This window comes from Corvus cornix, chromosome 14, assembly GCF_000738735.6.
Source record: "Corvus cornix cornix isolate S_Up_H32 chromosome 14, ASM73873v5, whole genome shotgun sequence".
Taxonomy (NCBI): domain Eukaryota; kingdom Metazoa; phylum Chordata; class Aves; order Passeriformes; family Corvidae; genus Corvus; species Corvus cornix.
In genome coordinates this window covers 8,109,701-8,137,309 of record NC_046344.1, presented here as the reverse complement: position 1 = coordinate 8,137,309, position 27,609 = coordinate 8,109,701, and the positions used below count along the sequence as shown (strand labels likewise).

The window sequence follows — 27,609 nt, the reverse complement described above, 5'->3', positions numbered from 1 at the left end:
CAGTTGTGTCCCATCCACATGGCTGTTCGATCTCTTCGGAGATGAGGACTCCAACACTGCCCTGGGCAGCTGTGCCAGGGCTGGACAACCCTTTTTGGGGAGAAATTCTCCTAATATCCCCTTTTAACTGGGTCATACCCTGGTTCTGCCATGTGGATCCAGATGGGTTCAAAGCTTAACTGAACTATTTGACAGTGCTGTGTGTTTAGACAGTCGAAACACCACTGTAGCCATGGAGATTATTAAAAAATTTTATTAACAGGAATGAACCAAAAGCTGTAAACAAGAGCCAGCAGAAATGGGATGTTGCAGGTGAGGCCGAGTCCTCGCACATGGCTGGGTGCACTGACCAATTAACTTGAATAATTAACGCTGCACTGAGCAGTTCCGCATGGTGGCAGCAAAGGCCCATGGAAAAATTCCAAATGGCCGTGAGGAGGAGCTTTGGGGCTGGGCCAGTGTGCAGGCACTGGGAAACCAGTCCCACACTGGGAACTGCTGACTGGGAGAGAGGGGCTGAGCCTGCTCAGAGTTCAGGTCTAAACCACAAACATGGCTGTGAGGTGTCTGCTGTAGCAGAGTCTGTTCCCCACAGACAGGTTGGAAGTACTCCAAAGGGAAACATTTCTATCTTTCTCATTTAGAGGAGTTTTTATTGGGTTTGGACCCACACTGAGCAAGAAGTGACCAGTTGTCAGCTTTGTAACACAGGCAAAATGCCAGTCTGAGGGAGAGGGAAGGCAGTAACCTGACATCAGGAATCCTAACCTAGTAGGAATCCTAAATTTTGCCTTTAGGGAGATTTCTTGACATCTTGGGATGGGGCTGCTGTTGCTCCAAGGCCAGGATGAGGAAGGGGTGTTGTGGAGCTGCCCAGCTGGTCCTGCCCCACACAAAATCAAATTACTGGGATGAGGGGGCCTTGACAGGCCCCCATCACAGCTCACCTGGCTGCTCCTGCGGGTTTGCCACGAATGTAAACATTCCTGCAGGAATGGGCTTTCCACCAAGTGAATTTAAAATTTAGATCAGACAATTTTAAGACTCGCCTCTCCCTAAAATACTATTTAGGGAAAAAACAGGTACATTTTAAGAGCCTTTTTCACCCTATGAAGCTGTGTTGCTGTAGCTCCCTGAGGAGTGAAGCTCTGAGCACACGGGAGATGCAGAAGGCTCCTTGTGCCTGTCAGGAAGGCAGTGCTGGAGCCAAAATCCCAGGCAAAATGAGGGGCAGGGGCATCTGAGTCAGCAGCTGGGGGTGCTGGCTGGAGGGCCAAGGATGGGTTATTCTATTCCATTTGAAGAGGCCACCGAGGCTCGGTGCAGCGGGCACCTGCTGATGTGTGCATGGAGTTTTCAAAGGGAAAAATTGCCAAAGGCCAAACACTTCATCCAGATTTAAATTTGTACTTAGAAGTGCAGCTTGACAAAAAAACAGCCAAAAGCCTGACACAGACCAAAGGGGTGAGGAGGCCCTTGAAGAGAGCTGGCAGGAGTCTGCAGCCTGTAAAATCACTGCCTGCAGCTTCCCCCCAGCTCTCTGCGGTGAAAAGAAAGAGCTGCCCAAGAAAACTTTGAAGATATCAAAGCGTTGTTGCAGTCTGAAAACACCATCACACTTACAGGAAGGTATTTAGAATAAGCTGCAATACATTAGGTTTCTTCTCAAAGTACTAGAAATGGCGGAAGGAGGAAAACCAGAGCCTCTCCCGAAGGGATGAACATTCAGAAGTCTCTCTACACAGCCAGGTGTGCAGGAGCTCACTCGGACAGACAGCCAAGCTCTGTCTTTGCAGGGAACAGGAGAATCCCTCATGGTGGAAGTGTGTCCCACCTCACAGGGATGGACAGGAGAAAGCAACTACAAAAGTGGCTGCCTTAAAACACCCTTCCTGCATGCCTCAGGCCAGGGCTCTCAGCTGAAGTCCAGGTATGCAGGGAAAGAAAAGGGAATTCAGGACTTTTCCTCCTGAGTGGGGAGAAGGTGTTGGTTCCCCTGCGCCACACCCTGGCTCTCACAAAGGTTACAGCAGCCTCACAGAGCAGGCACAGAAGGAGCCCCCAGCCCCTTCCCAAACACCCACCTCCCACCTGTGAGCCAGGCGGGAATGCCGGTGAGGGGAGCTGGAGCTGATGGATGCGACAGGGCTGCAGAATCCCAGAGCTTTTCCTGCTGCTCCTTTGCCCTGGTCTCAGCTGGCCTTGGGGGCAGACACAGACACGACAGACAGACATGCACACACTGCCCACAGGCCTGAGTCTCTGTACAAACACCTGTTAGGACCTGCAGCAGCCCGAGCCTCGCACTTCCTTCTTCACATAGTCGTGGAGCTTGAATTTGGGCTCGTTGGGCAGCTTCATGGACCTGTGCTTCAGCTCCCTGGGAAAGGGGAAAGATGTTACTCTTAGGCTGCTGCTTCTGGCAGGGAGAGGATTTTGTCTGGAAGAAGCCAGAGGGGGAGTTTGGACAAGGGCATGGAGTGACAGGACAAGGGGAATGGCTTCCCACTGTCAGAGGGCTGGGTTAGATGGGATATTGGGAAGGAATTCCTCCCTGTGAGGATAGTGAGGCCCTGGCACAGGGTGCCCAGAGAAGCCGTGGCTGCCCCTGGATCCCTGGCAGTGTCCAAGGCCAGACTGGATGGATGGGTCTTGGAGCAGCTTGGGATAGTGGAAGGTGTCCCTGCCCCTGGCAGGGGGTGGAACTGGATGGGCTTTAACATCCCTTCCAACCCACACCATCGCAGGATTCTATGATTCCAAGCTGCCTTGCCCAGCTCGATTGAACGCAGCATGGCCTGGGCACTGCTAAAGCTCTCCCTGATGGCAAGGCCACTGCTCTGGTCACTTACTTTGCAATGGCTGTGAATGCTAATTCCACATTGAGGCCGCTTTTGGCACTGGTCTCCATGAAGGGCACTCCGTACTCCTGTGGGACGAGACATAGCGGTGTCAGCAATGGCACCAAGGATGTTCCCGGGGGCTCCCAGGGAGTAATTTTTGAGGACAAAGAAATGAGAATTGTTCGTAGAAACTCAGAGGAAGAAGAACAGATGAGGAGAAAGGTGAGAGCACGACAAGGGAAAAAAAACCAAGTGCTCCCAGGTGTATTTTGGGTCAGACAGTCTCCAGGTGGCCATTTCCTGTGCACATCCTCAGATACCTCACCTACCTTGGCAAGTTTCTCTCCATCTTCCCTTTTCACCACTCTGTCCTGCGCTGAATCCACCTGCAACAGGAATGGCAGAGAGCTGTTTGTAGTGATTTGGAAGGTCACCAGCAGGTATCTCCTGTCCCCTTATGCCCTGCCAGGCTCTCCTGCCCGTAGCTCCAGCATGGGAGGAAGAAGAGGCTCTGGCAAAGCCCTGGGGGCAGGCTCACCTTGTTTCCCAGTAACATGAGGACCACATCCTGCTGTGCGTATTCATGGATCTCTGTCAGCCAAGCCTGGAGGGACACAGCCAAAGAAAGGGGTTGGCAATGGCTCCAGGAGGAGGAGGAGAACGGGAATGATGGGGAGCTGCCCCAGTCCTGGGCATGGACACCCTCGGTGGGCAGTGCTGCCATCCCAAGCAGTGCCCGGGATGTGATGTTCCACGGATGATCCCTGTCAACAAGGGGGTACCCCGGGGTGCCCCTGAGCCCTGGGGGACCCACTTTGCCAAGCAAGCCCAGCACCCCACTTCGACTGCTACCAGATCCCCATTTCCCAGGGTTACAGCAGCCTACTGATACCCCTGCCCACTCCATCTGCCCACGGGTGCTTGTAGGGCTTTGACCCCAATTCCCCTCGGCTTGGACTGAACCTCATTTCAGAGGACAAGGCTGAAGGTTGGCTCTGGGATGTGCCCTGTGCCCATGTCCTGCACGTGCTGCCCCTGTGCTGAGCACACTGATCCTGGCAGGCACCTGAACCTGCTTCCCCGAGCCGTGGGGTGGCTTCCCTGCCCTCTAATCCAGCCTAATCTAATCAAATTTGCCCTAATTCCCTGTAATCCCTGACCCCGTGGTGTAAGCAGCTGCCTGCTGTCTCCAGTGCTGTCACTGCGCTCACAGGGATTCCTGGTGATCACCAGTGGTCCCTGGTGACCCGTGCTCCAAACCCAGCAAGAGCCCAAGACATGTGGATGCAGCCCCAGGACCCCACTGCACCCTGGCTGGGCTCAGGGCACTCGGCACCATGGATGGGTTGGAGTCACTCCTGACTCCCTTTGTTTGCCCTCTGGCTCCATCCCTTCTCCCAGTGCCTGGCAATCACCCTGGGTGCTCGTTCCTTCCCACTGGGGCTGTGTGTCCCTCAGGGACATCTCTCCCATGTCCCCAGGATCACTGATGCTGCAGACAGGGCCGTGTTATCCAGCAGTGTGAAACCTCTAAGGGATCTTCTGTGTCATCACAGGGTCACCAGCCCTGAGCAGACCCAGAGCCTGGGTAACACCCAGCACTCACCCTCCTTGAGCCATCCAGCTCCTCAGGATAGAAAATGCCACCGCTGGCCAGTCCCAGCTGGTGGGAAGCGTTCTCAGTGCCGGTGACACGGGAGCGGGGTGGCAGGACCTGCCCTGTCCCTGCCGTGGGACTGCAGGCACAGAGGGGTGGCAGGTGTGGAGCTGCCAAGGGAAGGATGCTCTGGAGCAGGGAGAGCTCCAGGCCCCCAGGGGATCAGGGGCTGTGGGACCCCAGGAGCCAGTGAGACACATCACAGCCCCAGGGTGTTGATGCCACCACGGCACAGGGTGTCTGTGCAGGCACAGCTGCTCCCTGTGGATGCACACGGCGTTCTCATGCCCAGGACACAAGCAATTACATCCAGTTCAGTCAGGGATAATTGCTCCCCGGCTCGGGACATGCTCTGGCAGTGCTGGCACAGGTGGCCCCCAGCAGCCACATGGGGCCAGTGGGGCAAAGGGAGGGGACACTGAGTGCCCAGGTGTCCCTGATGCCCCCACTGCAATGTGGGCAGCATCTGCTCTCCCCCTCTGCCCGGTTTGAGAGGCCTCTGCCCCAGCACCACTCCCCAACACCCCTGAAGGACCTGCTGTGGGGAGGGGGCAACCTCAGGCAGCACCAGGGACCCCCCAAAGCTGGGAGGAAGGGCAGGTGGGCTGGGGAGGTGCCGCAGGAAGTGACCCTCTCCCTGCCAGGTTTGGACTAAGCTGGAGGCAGGCAGTGAGGTGCCCGACCCTGACCCACTGTGACCTGAAGGAGCAGAGGGGGATGAGGGAGCAGCTCGCTGGGGAAAGCTCCTGTGCTCAGCTACCGGAGCAAGTTCTCTGCCAGTGCTGTCATTACACAGCATTAATTGGCCGGAGCAGTGAATTCATCACCCTTTTATTTGCTGTGAAAGGGAAAACCTCCTCTGCCTGTCCCCTGCCTGTCCTTGCAGGTACTCAGTGGTAACCATAGTCCTTCTGCAAGTGACCACAGCTCCCACCTCCAGCACACACCTCCTGAACAAACCCACAACCACAACCCAGCCGGTCACACGAGGGACAGCAGGAGGGGCTGGGGGTGCTGCTGTACCTGGATGTTGTCGAAGGATGCTTTGTTGGTGACATCGTAGAGCAGGAGCAGGGCTGTGGAGAGAGGGACAGAGCGTTAGTGCCAGTGCCAAGCCGAGCCCATGGCTCAGAACACATTGCACAGTCCCTGTGGCAGGCCACAGCTGGGGACATGAGGTGCCTGCTGTGAGATACAGAACACACTAAAATCCAGCGCAGCAACACCTCACACTGCTGGTGTTTGCAGAGCCTCCTCCATCCACGGCAGCTGCTTCCTGTGGAAAACCACTCCAGTGATTCCTGACTTACCTGGCCTGGAGTGGCAGCTCAGGGCCCCGGAGAGCTGGAGGGAGGGGCTCCCCAAGAGCAGAGGTGGCCGTGCTTACCGTGGGCATCCCGGTAGTAGGCGTGGGTGACGCTGCGGAAGCGCTCCTGCCCGGCCGTGTCCCAGATCTGGAAGGCAGATGGGAGCAGAGGGATCAGACCTGACCAGAACCCACCAAAACCAGCCCAAATAGCAGGGTGCAACCCCCGGAAGTTTCTCCAGCTTTTGCTCCCAGGGACATCAACAGGAAAAATGACCAGAGCAATGAATATGGAAGCAGCATCTTCCCACTCCTCAGCATGGGGACACGATGTGGCCCTTAACTGGAAAATCCATGGAGCAGATGGAGGCATGGGGACCCGCTAATGTGATTTATCAGCCCTTAATTCAGCAGGAGGCTTGAAGAGTGCACGCTGCTGCCTGGAGCATCTGTGTTACCAAGCTCAGGGCAAAGGGCTCAGAGAAACCATCAGGCCTCAGGGGGCTGGAGCAGCTCTGGCTGCAGGGGCACATGGAATCTTCATGTCCCATGGGCTGGAGGCAGGCTGAGCCAGGGAATGTGGATCCCTTCCAGGATCTCAATCCCTCTCAGCATCCTTTGGCTCTCCCAAAGCAGGAGCGGCCTGGAAACACCAGGCAAACCCCACAGGTGCTGCTCCGGTTTCACCAGGTCCAGCTACGGTCACAGAGCAGCAGGGAGGCAGCAGGGCTGGGACGAGGATCACTGTGGCCAGAACAGCCCCCAGCCCTGAGCAAGCTCCTGCCAAGGGGACAGAGCAGCCAAAAGGGTCCATAAGGCTGTCCCAGGGCAGGAAACACGACCACAAAGGATAGAGATTGGGCCCCATTTTGGGGGTGCTCCTCTGCTTTGTCCTCTGAGGGGCTTTGTCCACCTCTGAACACCCGGGGCAGAAAGAGAGATGCTTCTAGGGCCATGGGGACATACCTGCAGCTTCACCTTCACCCCATCCACCGTCAGCACCTTGTTCTGAAAGAGAATGGAAAGGGTGGTGAGGGGTGCGCACAGCTGCAGGACGCCCAGGGAGACACAGCCAGCCCCCATCCTGGTCAGTGTTTCCCCCAAGCCCTCAGGTCATCCCCCTCTCCTGCTTTTTAAAGTCCCATCCGTTAGTCCCAGCACCTGCAGAGCCATGGCCCAGTCAGAAGATCTCTCCCTGCATCAGCACGAGTTGCATCTATTTGGATACCTAAACCCTGGCAATGCCACACCCAGCTCAGGCTGGAGACCTCTGGCCATAAATTAATGAGCACCAGCATTCCACCTTAATGGCCTTCAAAAGACAGAGTCAACCACTCCACATCCAGCCAGCAAATTAAAAATAACTCCTGCCCCTGTCTCTTGGACCTGTTTTTCTCCTGGTTTCTCTCTCAGGATTTTTCCTCCCCTGTTTTGCTTGGTTTTAGGAAAGGTGGGAGCCCCTCGGTGTGGCTGTGTCAGACGGGGAGGGCAGGAGATGGATCCTGACTGTGTCCCAGAGCAACCACCATCCCAGCAATCCACACCAGCCTCTCCAAACATTAAAGGAATGCAAGCCTACAGACCAGCGGTCCCAAGAGAAGGAGCAGAGAAGAGATTAATTTGCTCGCCAGATCCAAAGGAATTAGCACAGTAATCAGTGGGACGTGCTGGAAACATGGCCAGGGAACAGCGCACCAGTGGGATGAGGCAGCTGGTGGCTGCTCTGGTGATAATTTAAATCCCATTTCCTCCATTTGCTCCAGAGCTGGTTTGGGAAGCTCCTGTCTCCCTCATCATATGGCCATGGGATGGCCAAGGCTGCCATGACCCCAGCTGGGCTCCGCGGGCTCAGGCCTGGCTCATCCACCCCCAGCACTGGACACGCCACCAGCCCCAGTGCTACCAACCCCCCCCCAGGGACCCATGCCAAGATCCATTCCTGCACATCCCACACCGCTCAGCACCATCACCCCTTCAGGTGCTGGCAGGGCTCTTCATTGATGGTTTTAACGAGGGCAGAGGGAGCATCTCATCTCCTGCACATCTACACAAGGATCCGGCGAGGAGGAGAGGGCAGGAGAGAGCCGGAGTGCTGCATCCTCCGTCTGCTCAAGCAAGCGCAGGGAGACGGCCGAGGTTTATAAATACCTTCAAAGGCAGCGACTGAGACGGGGGAGAAAAGTGATTCACAGCCTGGGAGCTGTAAAAATAGGCAGCCAGGGAGTGGGGAGCTGGGAAGTACTCAGGGAAAAGCCAGGGCTCGGGGAGCCGGCCGGGCGTTTAGGGCTCCCTGCATGTGGAGCTGAGCTTTTCCCAGGATGTGACACCAGGGCTGCTGAAGGCTGAAGTGCCTAAAACCCAGGGTGCCCACTGCCACAAAGTGCTCCTTGGACCTTGGTGCCACTGCCCAGGGCTCCCAGGTGAGCAGGGACAGAGCCATCCCCAGGGCAGAACCACAGCCATGGCAAATGGCGCTGAGCTGCACCTTCACCTCATCCCAGAGGATGGGGAACAGCCCTGCCCTAACCTGTGCCACAGGTGAGACAGAGCAGGTTTATGCTCTGCAGGAGATGCACTCTCCGAGCTCACCTTGCCCTCCAAAACCCCGGCTCCTACATGCAGGTGCCGGAGCTGCAGCGGAGGTGCAGGCACATCCCGCAGGCTCTGGACTGGCACAATGCCATTCCAACCACAGTTCCCATGTGCTGGCAGCCAGCTGCCAATACCACCTGCCAGGAACCATGCCAGGGACTGCAGAGGAAGGAAAAGCCTCTGTGTTTCACCATCGGCCCCAGATCTTGGCACAAGGGGATGAGGACACTTGGTGTGATGGATGGTGACAAGGGACAAGGACACAATGAGAGTCACATTAAAACCAGCACCGAACACATTAAAACCAACACCCTTCCCCATGCCCACTCCAGCTCAGAGCAGAGTGTGTGGCTGTGCCAGGGGACATGGCCATGTCCCCAGTGTGGCCATGCTCCAAGGCTGATAGACCACCATGGGTGGGAGGGAGGGAGAACATGGCCCCAGCCCTGAGCATGGATCATCTAGGCCAAAGCCACCTTGAAGCATCTGGTGAGCAGCCAAAAAAGCTGAAGCTCCAAAGGTGCCCCACATGCACTGACCTCCATTTCAGGAGGTAATTAACACCAAGCCGGCAGCAACAGGAGTCACACTAATTACACTGACCTATATTTCAGGGAGGTAAGTGCTTAGACCTAATTGAAGTCTGCACATGGATCCAGGTGCTGCTGGACCAACCTGGGGAAAAAATTGATTTTCTGAGGATTGGGTGTGGAACAGAGCAGGAATCCAGGGTGAAAAGCTGTAGAAGTGCTCCTGCAAGGCAGGAGACACACCCAGAGCCATTCAGAGCATCACTCCTGCCTGCATCCCTGTCTGCATCAAAAGAAGTTAGCCCTGGCTGTGGCTGCCCCATCCCTGGAAGTCTCCAAGGCCAGGTTGGAGGGGCCTTGGAGTAACATGGTTTAGTGAGAAGTGTCCCTGCCCAGGGCAGGGGGTGGATTGAGGTCCCTTCCAACCCAAACCATTCCAGGATTCTGTGATCCCTGCCTGCCCCCAAGCACAGGGTAGCTGCAGAACATGGGTGAAGCCAAGAAGATGGGAGGAGCAGGGTGGGAAAAGGCAGGAGCTGGGCTGGGAAAGGGCAGGGGCTGCTGCCAGCAGCACACACCAGCGTGGTTCAGATGAACCAGATGCCCAGGTCTCCCCCCATACCATGGCTAAGTGACTTTTCAGCTTCCAATTTGTTTTTTTTAAGGAGCTGCCTCAATTCCCTCCTGTCAGCCCTTCTAAGGCACAGCTGGGGGCTGAGCTCCTAATAAGCATCCAAAGACAAAAGACGCCGTGTGTCAATGCACTGAGATGTGAAATGTGTTACCAGCCCTGCCAGCGAGGGGAGGGGCTGTGTTGCTCAGGGCTCCTTCCTCATCTCACCCCGTTCGTTAGAACAGAGGTAATGCTCCCAGCAGCCTCCTGCCACAATTCGGGCAGGAAAACCATCCCTGCACCTCAGCTCTGCTGTCGCCCTTCCCAATTTCAGTTTTTGTGTCCTTTTTCCTGGGGTGGTGCGAACGTTATTAAAATCTCATCTAGCAGGGGCTGCAGTGGAATGCCTGCAGCGCCTGGGGTGGACAAACACGATGCTCCGAAGTTAAATAGTCTTCAGGACATCAGATAAACAAAGTTGGAACCTTGTAGATGCAGGAAAAATTAAATTACCAAGTGCAGATGGTCCTCAATTAAGAGCAGCATTATCACACACCAAGGCCCTGCTGGCTGCAGCCCTGGCACGATCCCACCACCACGACTGCCCAGGAGCAGCTGTTTGGAAGCAGAAGGGTGGGAGGGGAAGGTGCTGGAGCGAAACCGCGCCGTTCCTGAAACGTGCACAGATGATGCTCCCACACAAACCCAGCACTGCCGCCCTGCTCTGCTCCCACAGCAGCTGCAGGATGGGCAAATGCCATCCCCTCAGATCACAAGGTCCCCACAGTGCCAGTGAATCCCACCAGGAGCAACTGGCACAGCCCCAGGTGCCTGAGTCCACACCACTGAAGCTGCAGCACAACCCAGGATCAGCATCAACAACCCGGCCTCTCCCAGCTCTTACACGCATGAACTCATTAATTGAAGCCTTTAAAGTTAAATTGGATACATGGATCAATTTGCTTCGCAATTAACTGGACAAATGGGAAGCTGCTCACTGACACATTCAGGCTCCAAACAGGGGATCCCCACCCCATCTCCCCTGAGTCTGTGATGGGCGATGGCTCCAGTGGTGCTGCCCAGGAGCACCCACCCAAGCACCCCTGCACAGGGGGGGCTCCACTTTAACCATGGAAAAGAAGTCCCTCAAATGTCATTATTGGGCCTTGGAGGCATCTCCTGAAGCTGAGCAGGGGCAAATTCCTGTCAAAGTGGGGATAAATGGCATTAGTGGCTATAGATCAAACTGGGCGCGGGCGCTGGGGCAGCACAGAGTTAATTAGTGCCAGTAATGAGCTGTGGGACTGATAGCACAGCCACCCAGAAATGTCATTAGGTTGTGGTGTCACCAGGCCAGGTCACCTGGGAGCGGGGGATAGATTGGGTTATCCTTTATTTCAGGAAGTCAGGAGAAACCCAGCAGTGGAGGACCGGCTGAAGGGATGCTGGAGCACTCCAGCCCTGTGCCAAGGCCAGACCAGGAGCCAAATTCCCACCTGGCAAAGCCCAGGGAGCCCCTGCAAGCACAAACACTCCTGTGCCAGGAGGAAATTGGATGAGTTGTGATACAGCAGACACACAAATAACCACCACCTCCAACAGTGGCTGCAAAAATAGATCAAGGATCGATATGGAAATCCGCCCAAAACAGCAGGACACTGCATTATATTTGCTTGTTAAAACCCTGAGGTTCTCCCACACATGCGCAGCCAGGGAGCCGCTCTTGGTGGCTCAGCATCTCTCCAGGCACAGCACCTGGCTCAGGGACATCCCAGCCCATTGCCACAGCCAGGGATCCAGGACCAGCCCCACTTTGCCCCCTCGGTGCTGCAAAAACCTGCTCCCTCTAAATCCAAGCAGTGCCCGATCCAGCACAGCCCAGCCACACGGCACCTCCGCGGAGAACACAGCCAGCCCACCACTCCAGCCTGCGGAAAACTCTTCCAGGAGCACATTCCCTGCAGGAGAGGGCAGGGAACAGCCTGATGCTGTGCTGGAACCTACGGAAAGCCTCTGGGAATGGGGAGACTGGGGCAGAGATGGGGGCTGGAGGCAGGGCTGTACCATGGTGTGGCTGTGTGGGGCTGGAGGATGTCCCAGGCACTGGGAATCATATTCAATGATCCTCTTTCTCCTCCTCAGCTGTGCCACCACCAGACATTCCCGTCCAGTCCCAGCATCCCAGGGAGACCCGGGTGGCCAAAACACCCCAGCACGGTTCCCTCTGCCTCATCCCATAAATCTTCCCTTCAGAGAAAAATCGCAACCATTCATCTCCCAGGGCAGGTGATCAATTCCTCAGCAGCTCTGCGCATTTGCACTCTGTAGCTAAAAATAGAAACTTCTGCCTTGGGATGTTTTCCTCCCCAGGCCTTGCACACTCCTGCCTGCAGCCACTCCAGCGCCAGCACCGCTGCCAAGATCCTTTCAGAACCCACAACATGCCGGTGCTGGCTGCTCAGCTCCTGCTCAGTTCCTCAGCAGATCCCAGGAAATGCAGATTAACACCACAGCCCCTCACTGCACACAGCACTTCCAACCTGCTCTGCTGCCACAGCCACCCCACAGCCCCTCCACAGCTGCTAGGAGGGGTCACCCCACCGTGTCCCTCTGCCACGTCTGGCCTGGAGAAGCCACAAGCCTGGCCCTACATAAATGCCCCCCTCCTGGTCTCCAGGTGGGCACAGCCCCTTCCCTGCAGCACCCAACAAGTGCCCCAGGGATGTCAGCAGCACCAACCTTTGTCCAGAGCCGTGTTCACTACATTAAATCCCAGTTAACGTCTCCCTGGCTGCCAGCCCTGCAGAGATAAGAGTCCTGGCTCTTGTTCGAGCAGACACACTGAAGAATTAGTGACTTATCATCTTCTAGTCACATCAGTCTGCAAATAAAAGGGTCTTCTGGCAAGAAGAGAATCCTGTCTTAGGGACAGATTAGAGGTAAGAGGATCTGCTTATGATCATACATTTTAAATTCAGCCCTGTTCTGCTTCTCGGCATCGCCCATGTCAGCCACAGTCCTGGGTGAGGGGCACATTCCCTCCCAGTCCGGCTGCTCCATGAAACCAGCAAGGTCCTGGGATGATCCATGGGATGGTTCTTGAGGGAGGCACAGGCAGATGAGACTTGATGCTCTCAAGCCCAACGAGGCTGCTCAGGCTCATCCCGGCAGGAGGGAGACGGGGCCGTACAAGGCTTTGAGATGTCCCCGTGGGAGTGAGCCTGTGCCCCAATCCCATGGGCAGCCAGAGAAATCCACCATCAAAATTTCTCAGGGTAGGATCTGCTACAGCTGACCTGGAGACCAGAGCCACCAAAAAGCGACAGCCAGCAGGAAGGCTGCACCCATCCCTGCAGCTCCAACACACAGCTGGCTCCTGGGATGGGATGGGATGGGATGGGATGGGATGGGATCCTCCTCATCCGGGGATAGTCTGCACAGCTCCCCCACCACCCCGGGCTGCATTACTCACCCCTTCCATCTCTTTTCCCCCTACTTTATAAAAGAAGGGATATCTTTAAAAATATCCCTGCTTGCTTCTAAACCAGGAAGCCTTGGAAACAAAGGGGGCAGAGATGGCTCATGCAGATCCGTGCCAATACTGGGAATAAGTAACGTGGCACTCAGTATATTTATCTTCATTTTCCTCATCAAGGACATGCCACGCTGCACAGCTGAACAGGGATCTCCACAGAGCATTTATTGCTCTATCATTTCTCATCTGCAGCAAACACAGCCCCGTCAGTGCCACAGAGATGAAAAATGGCTCATCAGGTCCTGTTAGATGGGGAATCATTTATTTGGGGAGAAATAAAGCCTTGCAGCACTTCTCTGACCTTAAAGGTCTTTTCCAACCTAAACGATTCTAGGATTTGCCTCAGTCCTGGGCTGAAAACTTGCCTGAAGTTTCTGAGAAGACTTTACAATCCAATTTAAAAAAATCAGGCCTGAACATCCAGCAGCAAACACTCTGTCAGCACCCAGCAGTAACACAGCAGCATCCACAGACAGCACTGCAAACAGCATTATTAAAGAGCACTTCTCATCCCTAAAGAAAATGAAATCCCCAAAGACCTGACAAAGGAATCTGTAGCTTTTTATCCCAAACATTCCCATCCTTCACCAACAGCCAAGGCAGAAAGCTCCCAAAAACTGCATCCTTGCTGTGCAGCAAACCTGAGCCCAGATCCTTTGAAGGCTTCAAGGAGAAGAGAGTGACTGAAGAACTCTAATGAGATTTTCTGATGGCTGAACAAGTCCAGTCAGCCTCCAGGACTGGCACCCATCAGGTCCCAGTGCTCCCTGGTACCACAGCCCATCTCTGAATGGTGCAGTGGCAACAGGGACAGCCAGGGCTGAAACGCAGCAAGTCCCAGGCCCCTCTCTGCAGGGCAGGACCCTCCTCAGCCCTGTGGCTGCTCCCCAAAGTCCAGGGGAGCTTTCTGAGGTTTCACTTTCTCCCCACTAACCACGGTGTTTTCACTTTGCCACAGGTGGTGATGCCACCATGGTCCTGCCTGGCCACCTGCCCCTTATGTAAGAACAATCCTGAAATCCCCCTCGGACAGAGCCGGGGACACAGGGGCTGAGTGGGCAGAGCCTTTGCCCCATCACTCCTCTGCCAGTGCCGGGGTGGCCGCTCAGACCCACCCACAGGTGGCACAAGGCAGAAGCCACAGCACAGGAGCGATCCCGGCGCTCCCGGCACAGGGCTCCGCCAGCGCAGGCACCGTGCAGTCAAAGCTTTGATCTTTGCAAAAAAGCTTTTCCTTCTCCCTGGCAGCAGTCCCAGCTTTCCCATTTTCCGCTCTGCTAGAGCAGGCTCTTCCCCAGGTTTGGGCACCACTGAAAAGCCCCAGGAGATGCAGAGGTGCTGAGGAATTGCAGTACACTGAGCACATCGCTGGTGCTTCCTCACCAAAACCACCCCAGTCAGTCAAACCAGTCTGGCCAATCCAACTCCACCATTTGCTCTCCCCGTGTGGGGCTCTGGAGCAGACCTGCAGCCTGGACTGTGCTGGGAAATCACCCCAGGGATGCAAAACACCCCAAGTCCTTCACTGTGGGCGCTGGAGGTCTGGGCAGCAGTGCAGACCATGCTCCCAGGAAGCTGTTCCAAGACATTGCCAACCCTTTTACAAACAAAACTGAACTAAAACCCACACACAGCCACCTCGATTTTTTTGTTGCGCACTTGGGAAGCCCAACCTCAGCCAAGAACTCCAGCTGGAGCAGCCAGGTCCTCAGGAGAGGATTTCCATCTCTGCACTGGGCTGTGGGGCTGATCCCTGGAGAATCAGCCCTCCCAGAGCTGCTCTGCTCCCGCTGCTCTCCCCCAGCACACCCAGCTGTCTGACCTCATGTGTGTATTATTCAGGAGGGAAAAACACATCTGCCAGGCATTAACGCTTGCTTGGGAACAAAGTTATTTTCGGCATTGTTGAGCACTTCTCCCGTTAATTCATGCACATTTATAAGAACAGCTCATGAATGGGTTGAAGGAAGTTTGACCTGAGCCACAGAGCCACTCACTGAGCCCCAGCCCTGCTGGGAGCCTCCTGGATGGGTCTCCCCGAATTAAAGGGGTCTTGGGAGCAGCCCCACAGAGCAGGACCCACTCTCCAAGCTCAGCCCCTCAGCACTGACTGAATTAAGTGCTCTGGGTGCCGCTGTCCAGGCTCTGCAGCACCACAGCACCACGCTGGCACCACAGCTGGCACTGTAAGGGCTTGAGGTGCCTCACAGGCCCCCTGTGCTCCCCCTCACACCCTGACCACAAAAAACCACCCAGGAGCAGGAGGTGACAGCACACAATACACACAACCAGTGACAGGTGCCCAGGGCAGCGTCACGGGGCTGTCACCAGCCTGGAGGGCACTGCCTTGCCACGCTGTTGCCATGGGCAGGTGCAGGGACACAAGGCTGGGAGGGCTCACATCCCCACCAGCCCAGCACAGGTGCCAGCCCTTCACCAGGGCTGGGATTGTGGGAGCTGCCCAGCACCGCTGCCAAATCCAGGCTCAGCTCTAGAAATTGACACCAGGAGTAGCAACAATCCCCCGGCTCCTCCTCTGAGGAAAACGGAGCGATGCAGAGGCCGGGGGTCACAGCGCGGCTGCTTCCCCACAGCTCCCAGAGCCGAGCGTGCTCAACACCAGGGAAAAAAGATAAACCAAAGAAAGTTCAGCCATCTGGGTGCACGAGCTGCTGGAAGGGCTCCCTGTGCTCCCGAGAAAGGGTCTGGACTGACCCTGCACTGCCCGGGGCACTGTGGATGGATGCTCATCCATGGACCCTTCCCCTCCGACAGGGAGGTCCCTGGACAGCATCTCCACTTCGACCTCCCAGCAGCCAGGCTGGGCTGAATTATTCATCCACACATGCAGCTGTGTTTTTCTTAATCATTAGTTCCAAGGAAGCAGCAAGGCACGGAGGCACGGGTGGGACCAGCTGCTGGCGAGTGGCAAGGGAAGCAGATCCAGCAATTTCTACCAAATTCAGCATCCAGAGCAGGGCAAGGTCCTCACCAGTGGAGTCTGCACTCTCCAGACGGGCTGGAGCTCCCCAGATGCCTTCAGCAGCCTCCTGCACTTGGCTTTGCAGCGAAAAAGATCATTAACAGGAAGCTGTTCCAAGGTTGGGAACACGGGGCTGACAGCTGGCTCTCCCCGGGGGGATGTGCCCGGCACAGGGGCCAGGCCAGGCTCGGTCCCGATGAGGAGGAGCCACAGCCCTGGCGTGGGGCAGGACCCCCAGCACGCCTGGCACACATCGCAGCCCGGGGGCTCATGGCCATGGTGCGGCAGCTCTTCCCCAGTGACGGCGTTAATGCCACAGACCCGCACGCGGAGCCTTCGCCGGGATCGTTGCCGTGGTGATGCTGCGCAGGCAAAGCTGGAAAAGCCAAAGCCTCCATTTCCCCAGCGTGTCACTGAGCCCGGGAACATTGAGGCTTGGCAGGCAGGAGGAAAACATCCCGAGACACGGGATGCAGATGGCACAAGGGCTGACGAGGTGGATGCAATGGCTTCGTGGCATCTGACCCAAGCAGCTGGGCATGGCTCCCACCACTCCCCTCCTTTCAATAAATTAAATAGAAAAATCCCCCACGAAATGGAACAAAACCTGTGCAGGTGTTCACACCAGGACCAGTCACATCCTCAGAGATGTGCTAATGGTTTACTGGCCCCTAGAAGATGACCCTTCCTGCCTGCTGACTTCCTGCAGGCAGAACTGACCCAGCCCCATCACACCAACATCTTCCTCAGGCTTGGAAGCATCACTGAGACCCCCAAAGCACCCACTGAGTTCCTCCTCACGCTGGGACAACCATGGCCCAGGGCCATGGACATCACCCTTTAAAGCTGAAGCACCACAAGCTCCCAACTCACATTAGTTGTGATCAGGGAGAAACACTTTTTCCCAGAGGAGGCATAAAGATGAATTATTTGCTCTTGCTTCCGAGAGATTCACCAACGCCTCAGGGCAATGACTCGGTGCCGAGCCAGGATTAAAAATGCTGTATGTCCCTGGTAGACAAACAGCTGTGTGAGCTCCAGGGCTCCGCTGGGATCCTGAGCTGGGGGAGCCAGGCAGCCCCGGCACCCCGGGATGGAGCCAGGAACCGCACGGGCAGCACGCAGCTCTGCCTGTGGGGCCAACAGAAAAGTATTTTGCTTCCAAAGGCTCTGCAAGTAAAGCCCTCAATCCCCCATCACCATAGGAACAGTGCGTGCCCCATCACCATCCAAGGACAGGGACAGCTGCTGAGGCTCACCCCACACTGCGGCTCCCTCCACCACAAACACAGCTCTGACCTGCCGGGATGGGGGCGCTTTTTCCCCGTTTTTTTTCCCAAGGAGGATGACCTGCCAGTACTTGCTGTCCCAGGCTTTGGCACGGTCGATTGCTGCCCTGCCCTTGGCCACTGTGCTGCTCAGTGTTACCATCACAGGGTCCAGCAGAGCCCCACGGACGGGACCCACCCCACGGCTCAGGTCTCAGGGAAGTGGCTCTGGGGAAAGGACAAAGGGAAAGGTGTTTTGCAGGGAAGAACAACACACAGTGAGCACCCGGTGAGCTCAGCCAGAATCGGCTCCTGCCACTGCAGCCATCCCAGCACTGCCAAACCCAGGACTGGCACCTCACCCTTCCCCACAGAGGTTATCAACATCCATCCCGGGAATAACCCAAAGCCTGCTGAGAGCAATAATTAATTGACAAAACGAGGCAGTGGCTCAGCAGAGAGGCAGCAAGGGCTCAGGGCATCACAGGAGCTGAGCAAGGCATAGCCAAGGGGCAGGGATGCCCCAAATGCCCATCCCGGGGGCAGTGGAGGAGTTTGAGACACCCCAAAACCCACCTGTCCCCCCTTTCCTGGCCGGTTTCCCTCTGCTTTCAAAGAACAACCCAGTTCTGCACAGCTGAATTCAATATTTTATCACAAATAAAAGATGAAAGTGAAATTAAGCCAAATGTATTCCATTAAATATTCAAACCATTTAGACTTACTCTGGCCCCATTTAAATGTTTTACTGGCTATAAAACGCTCCCTCACAGGTCCTGACACCAGGAGCGGATCCAGCCCGGCTCGGATCCATGGCAGTGGATGCTCCAGTGCCCAAATTGGCCTCTCCAGGGCCAACTTCCCACCTGGCAGCAGCCAGAGAGGAGCCAACACAGCACAACCGTGTACCCACAGCCTTCCTCCAGCCCGACCTCCTGCTCACCCTGCTCCTTCACCGTGATCCTGCTGAGCTGGAGCACAGCAGGAGCAGGGATCTGCCTCACAACCCCAGACACAATGTGGATGGGTGGGAATTGCATTTCCCAACTGTGTTTCCCATAGTCCCCATCTTTGGTAGGGGTTTTGGGCTCCCACACAGCTCTCATCAGGAGGATACAGAGGCAGATTATGCTGAGCACCTTTACAGTCTCCCTCTTTCTACCAGCAGCTCCCAAGTTTATGTTTTCCTTGCCTGTGTCCTGGCACTGCAGCTCCTGAGCATCCCAGACCTTCTGCTCTCCCCCTGAGCTAATTAAATCCATTATTCCAAGCACCCCAGGCCAGGACAGACCCACGGGGACACCAGCTATCAACATGCACCAGGAAGCCACCAAGCACCAGCAGGGCTGCAGGAGCCTGGAGACACTGGTGCCCTTCCAGAAGCATCTCCCCAACCCCATGTCCCCAGCGCTGTCATGTCAGCTGAAACGGATGCAAAATTCCACATCCAAACTATTCTGGGTGGTATTTCTGACACCAAGGAGGTGGAGAAAGCACCCTTCCACCATCCTGCAAAGAGGATTAAGCTGGTTAAGAGTTTTCTTAGCCAGGCTCTGGGGCTCGCTGCCACTCCAGCTGCTCAAGCACTTCTCTGCTTTGAAGACATTCATCTTCTTTCTCTGCCTTCCCCAAGGCAGGAATGGAGTCCCTTGTCCGCTGGGATCACTGCCTGCATGCGGGGGTTTGCATCTTCCTGGTGTGCTGCAGAACTGGGGTTACTATTTTCCAAAAGCAAGAGGCAAAGGAAGATGAGTAAAAGCCCGGGAGCTGTGAGGAGCGGGCGCAGCCGCCACGGGCACCGCTCGCAGCATCTCTTGGCAACTGAGCCCCTGCATGCAAATGACAGGCACCGACTGCAAAGCTGTGAGTGTCCCTCTGCAAGGGAGGGAGCAGCCACGGGAAGAAAAGCAGGCCTGGGCTTCCCATGAAAAATGGATATTTACTCCTCTGAGAGCCCAGCCTGGGAGCAGGGAACAGGCACCAGCAGCAGCTGGGGAAGAGCAGCGTCCTCAGAGTCACACACGGGCACATGGGGTAAAATCCCGGCTGATCAGTGCTGCCCTCCCTAGGCAAGGCTGCCAGGACCTGCCTCCCCGTGCCAGATTTGGGCACAGGTGGTCCCTACAGCACCGGTGACAGCATCGTGTCCATCCCTGGAACCAGGCAGAAGGGGTGGGAGCATCACAGGAATCATCAGAGACTCCTGGAATGGTTTGGGTTGGAAGGGATCTTAAAGCCCATCCAGTTCCAACCCCCTGCCGAGGGCAGGGACACCTTCCACTAGACCAGGTTGCTCCAAATCCCATCCAATTTGTCCTTGAGCACTTGCAGGGATGGAAATCTGCTCTGGGCAAATTGAGCCCAGCTCTCCACACAGAGAGAAATGCAAAAATATGAAATCAGCTAGTGGCTGCTATTAAAATTCATCCAGCAATGGGAGGTGCAGAACAAACTGATTTTCAGACAAAGAGCTGCTGGAAGCACACAGAAACATGGAATGGTTTGGGTTGGAAGGGACCTTAAAGGTCATCCAGTTCCAAGCCTTTGCCATGGGCATACCCATGGCTGGCAAACAGGCATCCCCTGCCTGCTCCTCTCCACCTTCCCCATCCTGGTTGCAGCTGTGTTGCCACTGGCGTGACCCCACGGAGCGGAATTTGATCCAAGCAATTCAGCAGCACCAAGATGTTTCTCCCAGAGAAAGGCCACTTCCCTCCAGAGCTCCAGCCCTGGAGACCAACCTAAACCCACCCTACTGCAGCAAATCCCCATCCTGACCCCACACAGCAAAGGAGAGACTAAACACTCTGCCCAGCGCCCGAGTTCCTTTCCTCCAACATCCAGAGCTAATTTTACACAGAAAGACGCTGAAATTAATTTATTTCTGTTTCTTTCTTCTGGCCTAAGCAGCTTTCCTCCCACTTTTTCCAGATTGATCCATCAGAAAATGAGCCCTGCTAATGCTCCATGCCAACCGCTGAGATAAAAGCCAGCCCTTGGCTTTCAGGAGGCTCCAGGTTGCTCCAGCCCCTCAAAGGGAAGCACCAGGGAAAGGCTGTGAGGGCAGGGATGTGGGCTGGGATGTGGGCACCTGCTGGGGACCCGAGCATTGCCCCAAGGGCAGGGATGTGGATGCCCACTGGGGACCAGCAGATGCTCAGGGCATCCACACCCCTCTCCCAGCACATGGACACCCAGGACCGGTCTGGGTGCATCCAAACCATGGTTCCTGTTACTCTGCACACTCTGCATGGCTGGAGCAAAGGCTCCCATACTCCTGCAAAGCTCAGCTCACTGCAGGAGGCAGGGGCAGCCCATGGAAGGTGCACACACAAACACAACAAAAATTAAGCAGAGATGCAACAAATCTCCCATGTTAAAAAAACACATTATACACCGCTGATTCCAACCCTGAGCAGCACAGGGCTGAGTGTAATCAGGAGTCCTTAGAGCTCAGGGCCACCGGTGACAGGTTTTATCTACAGCACGGGGCTGTCCCAGATTAACCACGGCACAGCCAAGCCGAGGCTGAGCAGAGCACAGAGCCTCCCGAGGGGGCTGTGCTGGCGAGCAGCTGAACCCCCTCACACCGGTGTGAACCTGTGCACATCAAAGCTGAGCCGTCAAAGGAAATATCCCCTGTGCCCACTGCCTGCTCTGGAAGCCTGGAGCTGTGCTGAAGCACCGGGGCTGGCTCCCTCCTGCTCCTCCTCTTGCAGCAGCGCCTGAGCTCGGTGCCAGGAGGATGCTCCCTGTCCTCGGGGCAGCAAGAGAGGAGTGACACCGCTGCACACCTGGGAGCACACGAAGAGAAGCCACCCTGGTTTCATCCCCCTGATTAACACAGGAACCATCCCCCCTGCTAATGCAAAGAAGCTCATTAGCACCTCTTCCCAGGGAGAAAAGGCTCATCCTTAATTTTTTTCTTTTATGTTCTTCTCCTTTCAGGTCCAATTAGTATAAAAATCTTCACTCACCCTGCAAAGCTCCGGGCTGTGAGGACCGGGCTGGGCAGCCCCACGGAGCCCGGGTGTCACTGGGGACAGGGACACAGTGGGTTCACGTGGCCCTTTGGCTTCTCTGCTTTGGCAAGACCTCCCTCCCGTTACTCAGCTGTCACGACATGACACAAGTCCCGCTGGCTGCGCAGCTCGAATTTCTGTCGAGGTTTCTGCAGTGCTGCCAAAATTACAAGAAGCAGCAGCTCCTTCCGTGGCACTGAGAAAATCGGGATTCACACCCCTGAGCACTAAACCTGCTCTTTTCCAGGAGCCCCTTCTCCCTGGAACCCGAACATATGAAGTCAGGAAAGCACATATGACATGCCCAGAGAGCTGCTCTGCCCTCACCAGTAGGGATCTGTGGGGAAAGACCTCCCAAGCAGAGGCACCTGACAGGATTCCCCAGGTAAGACCTCATGCCATGGCTCAGCAGAGCTCATGGAGGGCAGTAATTAAGCCCCTAATTATCTAACAATGAAACCCTGAAGGTGATACCTGTGATCCAGACACAGAAGGCAGAGAGGGGTTTTCCCCTGAGGGGAAGCAGCTCAGGAGCTCAGCAGACAGATGTTTCTGCTCAGCCAAAGCTCTGCCTGGACAGGACTCCTCACCCAGGGCTCTGCCTCGATGGCACCCATAGTGGGGGGCTCACCCAGCACTGCACCCCCAGCCAAACCCTGGCACTGTCCCAGCTGAACTGGGAAGGTTGGAATCACCCCCAGGAGCTAAAGATGCTCCCCCAGCAAACCCAATTTTCCCAGGAAGGAACACTGAGGACTCAGCACCTCTGAAGCTTGAAGCCAACACATGCCATTTTGATGTCTTTTTTAATATTACAATCATCTTTATTTCCCCAGCATCAGCGGTTTGTTTTCCAAACACATTCAGATCAACATCCTTCTTTGTTTAAGAGATGATGATAAACAAACTCGATGCGGGAGGTTCTCCCTCACATAAAACAGTAGGAGGGAACAAACCTCAGGGGCCATTAGGAATTGTAATGCCAGATTAATTTTAAATGGATTTCTATTCATTTACATTCGCTCTGGCCTATGTAATCCATTAGCCATAGCTTTGGGTGCATCTAATGGTTTGACATCCTTGAAAATGAGCAATGGATCCTGGAGCCCACTGGGACCAGTGGACAGATTGGGAGAGAAGGAAGCCGGGCTGGCATGGGGGCTGCCCCCAACACAGCTGTGTCCCATTCCAGAGCGCTTGCAGGGACCAGATGGCATCAGGAAGAGTGGAGATGGTCCCCAGGCCAATGCCAGGAGCTGGGCAGCTCTATCCCCATGGTTTCCTGGGCCAGGACGGGCCCCAGGGACCTGGCAGGTCCCGAACAAGGTCATGCGTGCACAGGAGCACAGCTGCCACACACGCTGGCCTTGGAGAGGTCCCTGCGGTCTCTGGTGCCAGCGAGGCTCAGAGACTGGCACAAACCCTGCCAAAACCCCACAAAACCCCAGAATAACCCTCCTGTGCTCACTCAGCACCTCTCCCAGCTGGCCAAGAGAACACAGCAAACCCCAGTGACACCTTCCCACCACTGCCACCTCACAAACAGCCTCGCCTGCTTCAGCCAGCAAAACCCCTGCCAAACTCTGGGGCTGCGGAGAGAAGGAGCTGTGATACGACAGTTTTGTGATTAAAAAGACACAAATTAAAACCAGCAGAAGCCTCCAGAGTTGCCACCCCAGAGCATCATCTGCATCGCAGCGCCCACAGCAAGAGGGACAATTACCCAGTGCCCACAAACAGGATTATCCTAATGGGAATGGAGATGCACATCACAAAACTATTTCCATGTCCCCCAAAATTACGAATGCCTTACAAGGATGATAATAATGAGTTTTAGGGCATACACATGATCTCCCCCACTGTATAATCTGCCCATTTCAGAGCCATGTAGCTCTAGCAGCTCTATTAGAGAAGTAAATTAACCCTAATTTGATTGTTTCTCAGTAACAGTCATTTCAGCGCTCTAATCAATAAGTCACAGGGTTTTATGGCTGCCCTCTCTATCAATCACTGCAATCAGTAATAAAACGCTTTTCATTTGAAGAACACCTGAAACACTGTGTAATTACCTTTGTATAAAATTACAGACCCCAATTTACCCATTTTACCTGCTGCACGCCCCCAGCCTCACCAGGCATGAAACATCCCTTCCTTCCTTAAGGCTTTCTGAGCTGTCCTTCATCCCTTCCCAATGTCACTGCACCAGCGAGTTATTACTCACACCCTAGCCAAGCAGAAGGTTACAAGAGACACTCATCTCCCAGAAATTCTCCAAGAGAAGTGAAGATCCAAGATCCTGCTGGAAAAAGGCGGTTGGGAAGACGCAACACTGGTGCATGGCACCACCAGCAGCTTTTCACAGCACCCACCAGAGCACCCAAACGGAGCCAAATCCATCGCACAGGGAGACGGCACAGCCGGTGCCCCAGGAGCAGGGCAGGGAGAGCAGCACTGCCCAGACATCCTGGGAGGTGACAAGCTCACACTTTGGGGGGAGCAGATGGTTGGGGGACTGGTGAGGGACAGGGAGCAGCTGATCCTGGTGCCAGCGAGCCAAGCCAGGCGTGCTGCTGGCTGCTGCTTTGGTGGCAAAAAGCTGCCTCGTGCCCTGCACAGCTGCTGTAAAGGCTCTTTGGTGCCACCTCTGTAAAGTCACCATTCTTGTTGCTCTGCTGTCCCACCTCAGGGGTGGCAGCACTGCAGACCCCCTTCACCAGGGCCTGACTGAACCATAGGCAGTGCCCCCAGCAAGGGACTGACAGAGAAACATGGCCAAGAAAAGGTTTCAAGGGCCCCAGCCAGCACTCAGATGTTCCTGCCTGGCAAAGGACGCTCTGGGCTCACTGGGGCATGCAGTGTCCCCCTTTCTTCCTCCCAGTCCACCCTTATTCCCTGTGTGGAGCAGGTTCCCACTGTCCTCACTGGAGCTGTACAGCTCTGACTGCTACCCCCATGACTCCTGGCACCAGGATGCTCCGATTGCTCCCAACCAAACTGATCCCTCAGCACAACACATCCCCCCAGGCCAGAGGGAGCAGGGCCACACAGCACCACAGCCCCACATCAGCACCCCAAAGCTGTGCTCAGGAGATTCTTCCAGGGCATTCTGGTTTATATCACTGTTGGTTTTGTTGTTTGCTGTTTCAAGAAAAAAAACCAAACAACTCTTCAAAACACTGCAACTGCCTTAGGGAAATATTTTCATGGGCAGGTGTCAGGCCTCAGTTGTTACAGGAATTATCCCCAGGATCCTGAGCAGAGGACACGCTCCCCCGTCCCTGTGCAAAGCCGTAACGAAGACGCTGCTGAGCTGCTGCCGCTGCTGTCACCCCGAGCGCCCCCGAGCTGATGAGGTTTAAGTCCTCGGAGCAATGTTTAGTTACTCCTCTGCAACATCCATCACTCACCTGCCAGACCCCTGGAAAGGGCTGAGGAGCCTCCCAGGCACTTACCCTGAAGTCGATTCCCACCGTGGAAATGAAGCTGCCGGCGAGGAAGGCGCCGTCCTTGAAGCGCACCAGCAAGCAGGTCTTGCCGACCCCCGAGTCACCCACCAGCATCACCTGCAGGGAGAGAGGGAGGGAGCGAGGGAGGGGCGTCAGGCTCCAGGCTCTGGGAAGGCAGCCCCACTGCAGCCATTACCCTGCTCCATCACAGGAGTGGGCAGCAGATGCTTGAGGGGAAAAAGCACATCCAAGAGCGATGTCCTCGGACTCAGGGGAGGGTGGGGAAGAGGGTGGGAAAGATCCACAGTGGGATTATTCCCCACCCTGTACCATGTCACCAAACTGGAGACACCTTCCCCTGACCGGCACTTAGCAGGTCCTTCATGGGGTCACAAACACCCCCTGAAAACCAAGAGATGCCATCTGGGTGACAGGAGCCACCCGTGATGTCCCCAGCACACCCACAAAACACGCCACCATGTGTGGGGCTTTCTGGGAGGGTGACACTGCCCATGGGGAGACTTCAGGGGGTCCCCAGCCACAAGCACCAGCTCCAGGGGTGCACTCTGCCCTCACCTTCAGTGGGACCCATTCATGCCCACGGCCGGCTGCCCTCCTGGTCCTCCATGGATGCCAAGGGGGCAGCTCCCAGTGGCACCTGCCTCAGTTTCCCTACCCAGCAGCCACCGTGGGCACAGACAGGGCAGGCACATCCTCACCACAAAGCAACCACGGCAGAGCTGAGGCTGCTTCCAAATGCAGCTCCCCAAAACCTCTGCCCACACCAACAGCCCTCCTGCCCCCCAGGGCACTAACCCTGCTCCCCCTGGCAGGATGACACTGACAAACCCGGGACCACGGAGCTGGGCTGTGCCAGCTCCTTCCACACCTGCCGTGGCAGGTTTCCTCTCTCCCAAGGCGCTGCCATCAGCCTTCCACGAGCCATTAACCTGTGACAGGATTTAAATGGCTTTATGGCAGGGACTGCCCTGGGTCACACCGAACCCTCCCAGAAGCTGTCAGAAGTGGCAAATGCCACCACCACTCTGCAGCTCAGGCCTGAGAGGCAGCAGCAGCCCCAGCCACAGGTGTAGCTCGTTTTGGGGCCGGAGGGCACTGCCAAGGAGGACAGGATCTGCCCACGGTGCCCCACACCCCCAGCAGAGCCCCACACTGGTGTCCCACAGGAGCACCAGGCACAGCGGGGTGAGGGCAGCCAGCGCCCACGGGAGTATTGGTGTGAAGCCAAGGGAAGGGGGGCAAAAAAGTAACTTTATTGATTTTTTAAAAAATTTTCCAGACATCTTTTTGGAATAGGCGACCCTCAACAGCAGCTGCTCCCCACTCAGCACCACCAAAGCCTCACCCGGGCCCGCAGAGTGCCCAGGGCCAGGATCCAGCTCCATGCCCAGGACTTGGCCACTGCCTCAGGCAGAGACCAGAAGCCTCAGGAGAGGGGAAAGGGAAGGAGAAAGTTTAATAAACCAGGTTTTTACTGGATACAAAGCAATTTCTGTCTGCCACTGGTTCAAAATCAGCCAGACCATTAGCAGATATTTTGTCTACCCAGTGTGTTTGGGCTTATCCAAGACCCATTTGGCACACCCTCATGCCATGGGGACGACCCCCAGGGAAAGCCCCAGCCTGGGCAGGCAGAGGTGAGCTCCAGGAGCTGAGGACCAGTGCAAACACAGAGGTGGCTCCATTTTAAGGAAGCCGTTGAACCATTAATGAAGCTGTATCAGGACCAACCACCTACCGAAGCAACCAAACACATTTCTGGAACGTCCCTCACCAACCCCACATACCAAACCTTAACACCTCCTACCCCACATCCCAGACCTTGACACCGTGACGGCCACACCGACTGCCACAGGCACCAAGCTCTTAACACCACACACCAAGGTGGGACTTGCCACAGCAAACCCGCGTTCTCCAGGCTCAATCCCCCGAGCTCAGCTACAGAGATCTGTGTTAGAAACACAGAGGGGTTTCACCGAGTCGTGGCCTCAACCGAAATCACTAAATGAGCCCCAAAATCACTATGTGAGCCCTAAAATCATCAAATGAGCTCCAAGCTGGGCTTGCATCAGGTCGCATGATGAAGTGGGGAGGAAGCAAATATGTTCACTCTGTGACTCGCTCGCCAGGATCTGAAGCAGCGAGGAGAAGCCATCTGAGCCCAAAAGGCTGGGGACATCTCAGCAGCAGCCGGAGCGCATTCGGTGCCCCTCGAGGGGTGCCATCACCCTGCTCACAGCCCCGGTTTTTTGTAGGTTAAAGAGGAGCCGGGAGGTTACAGTAACTCTCCGGAGCAGCCTTTGGCCGTCACTTGCACAAGTCCCGCAGCAGCAGCCCCGCTACCGGGAGCTGTGCAGGCGCAGCCCCCGCCGAGACCCCGACCCGGCGGCTACGGAGGGGAGGGATGCCGGGGCTGGGAGCGAGGGAAGCAGGGATGAAGGGAAGCAGGGATGAAGGGAAGCAGGGATGCCCTCCCGGTCCTGGCCCCCAGCAACTTCGGGGACGCTACACCCGGCCCCGCACCCGCCTGACCCCGCGCTCCCGCAGCCCTCCCCGCTGCCCGCTCCGGCCCCGCACCTTGAAGGCGAGGTCGTAGAACTCCCCGCTGCTACTCAGCGAGGGCCGCCCGGCCGCGGCGCCGCCGTTGCGGGGCAGCTCAGGGGCGGCGGCGGAGCTCCCCCGGGGGGCGGCGGCGGCGCGGCCGGTGCCCTGTGCGGCGGGGGGCAGCGCGGCGGAGGGCGCGGCACCGCCGCCCTTGCTGCGAGCCGCCTTCTTGCGCGACATCCCGGGGCC

The 27,609-nt window shown here is 56.1% G+C and overlaps 1 protein-coding gene across 1 annotated transcript; it reads right to left on the bottom strand.

Annotated features, from left to right (window-relative positions):
• Nucleotides 1-237: 237 nt before the first annotated feature.
• On the bottom strand, nt 238-27,609 carry RAB26 (RAB26, member RAS oncogene family). Its single transcript, XM_039559996.1, has 9 exons — nt 27,394-27,609; nt 24,802-24,912; nt 6,773-6,814; nt 5,888-5,954; nt 5,524-5,576; nt 3,382-3,447; nt 3,173-3,229; nt 2,853-2,929; nt 238-2,380 (listed from the first exon to the last, which is right to left on the bottom strand). The coding sequence occupies exons 1-9, from the start codon at nt 27,598-27,600 to the stop codon at nt 2,278-2,280; spliced, it is 783 nt and encodes a 260-aa protein (XP_039415930.1). The 5' UTR covers nt 27,601-27,609; the 3' UTR covers nt 238-2,277.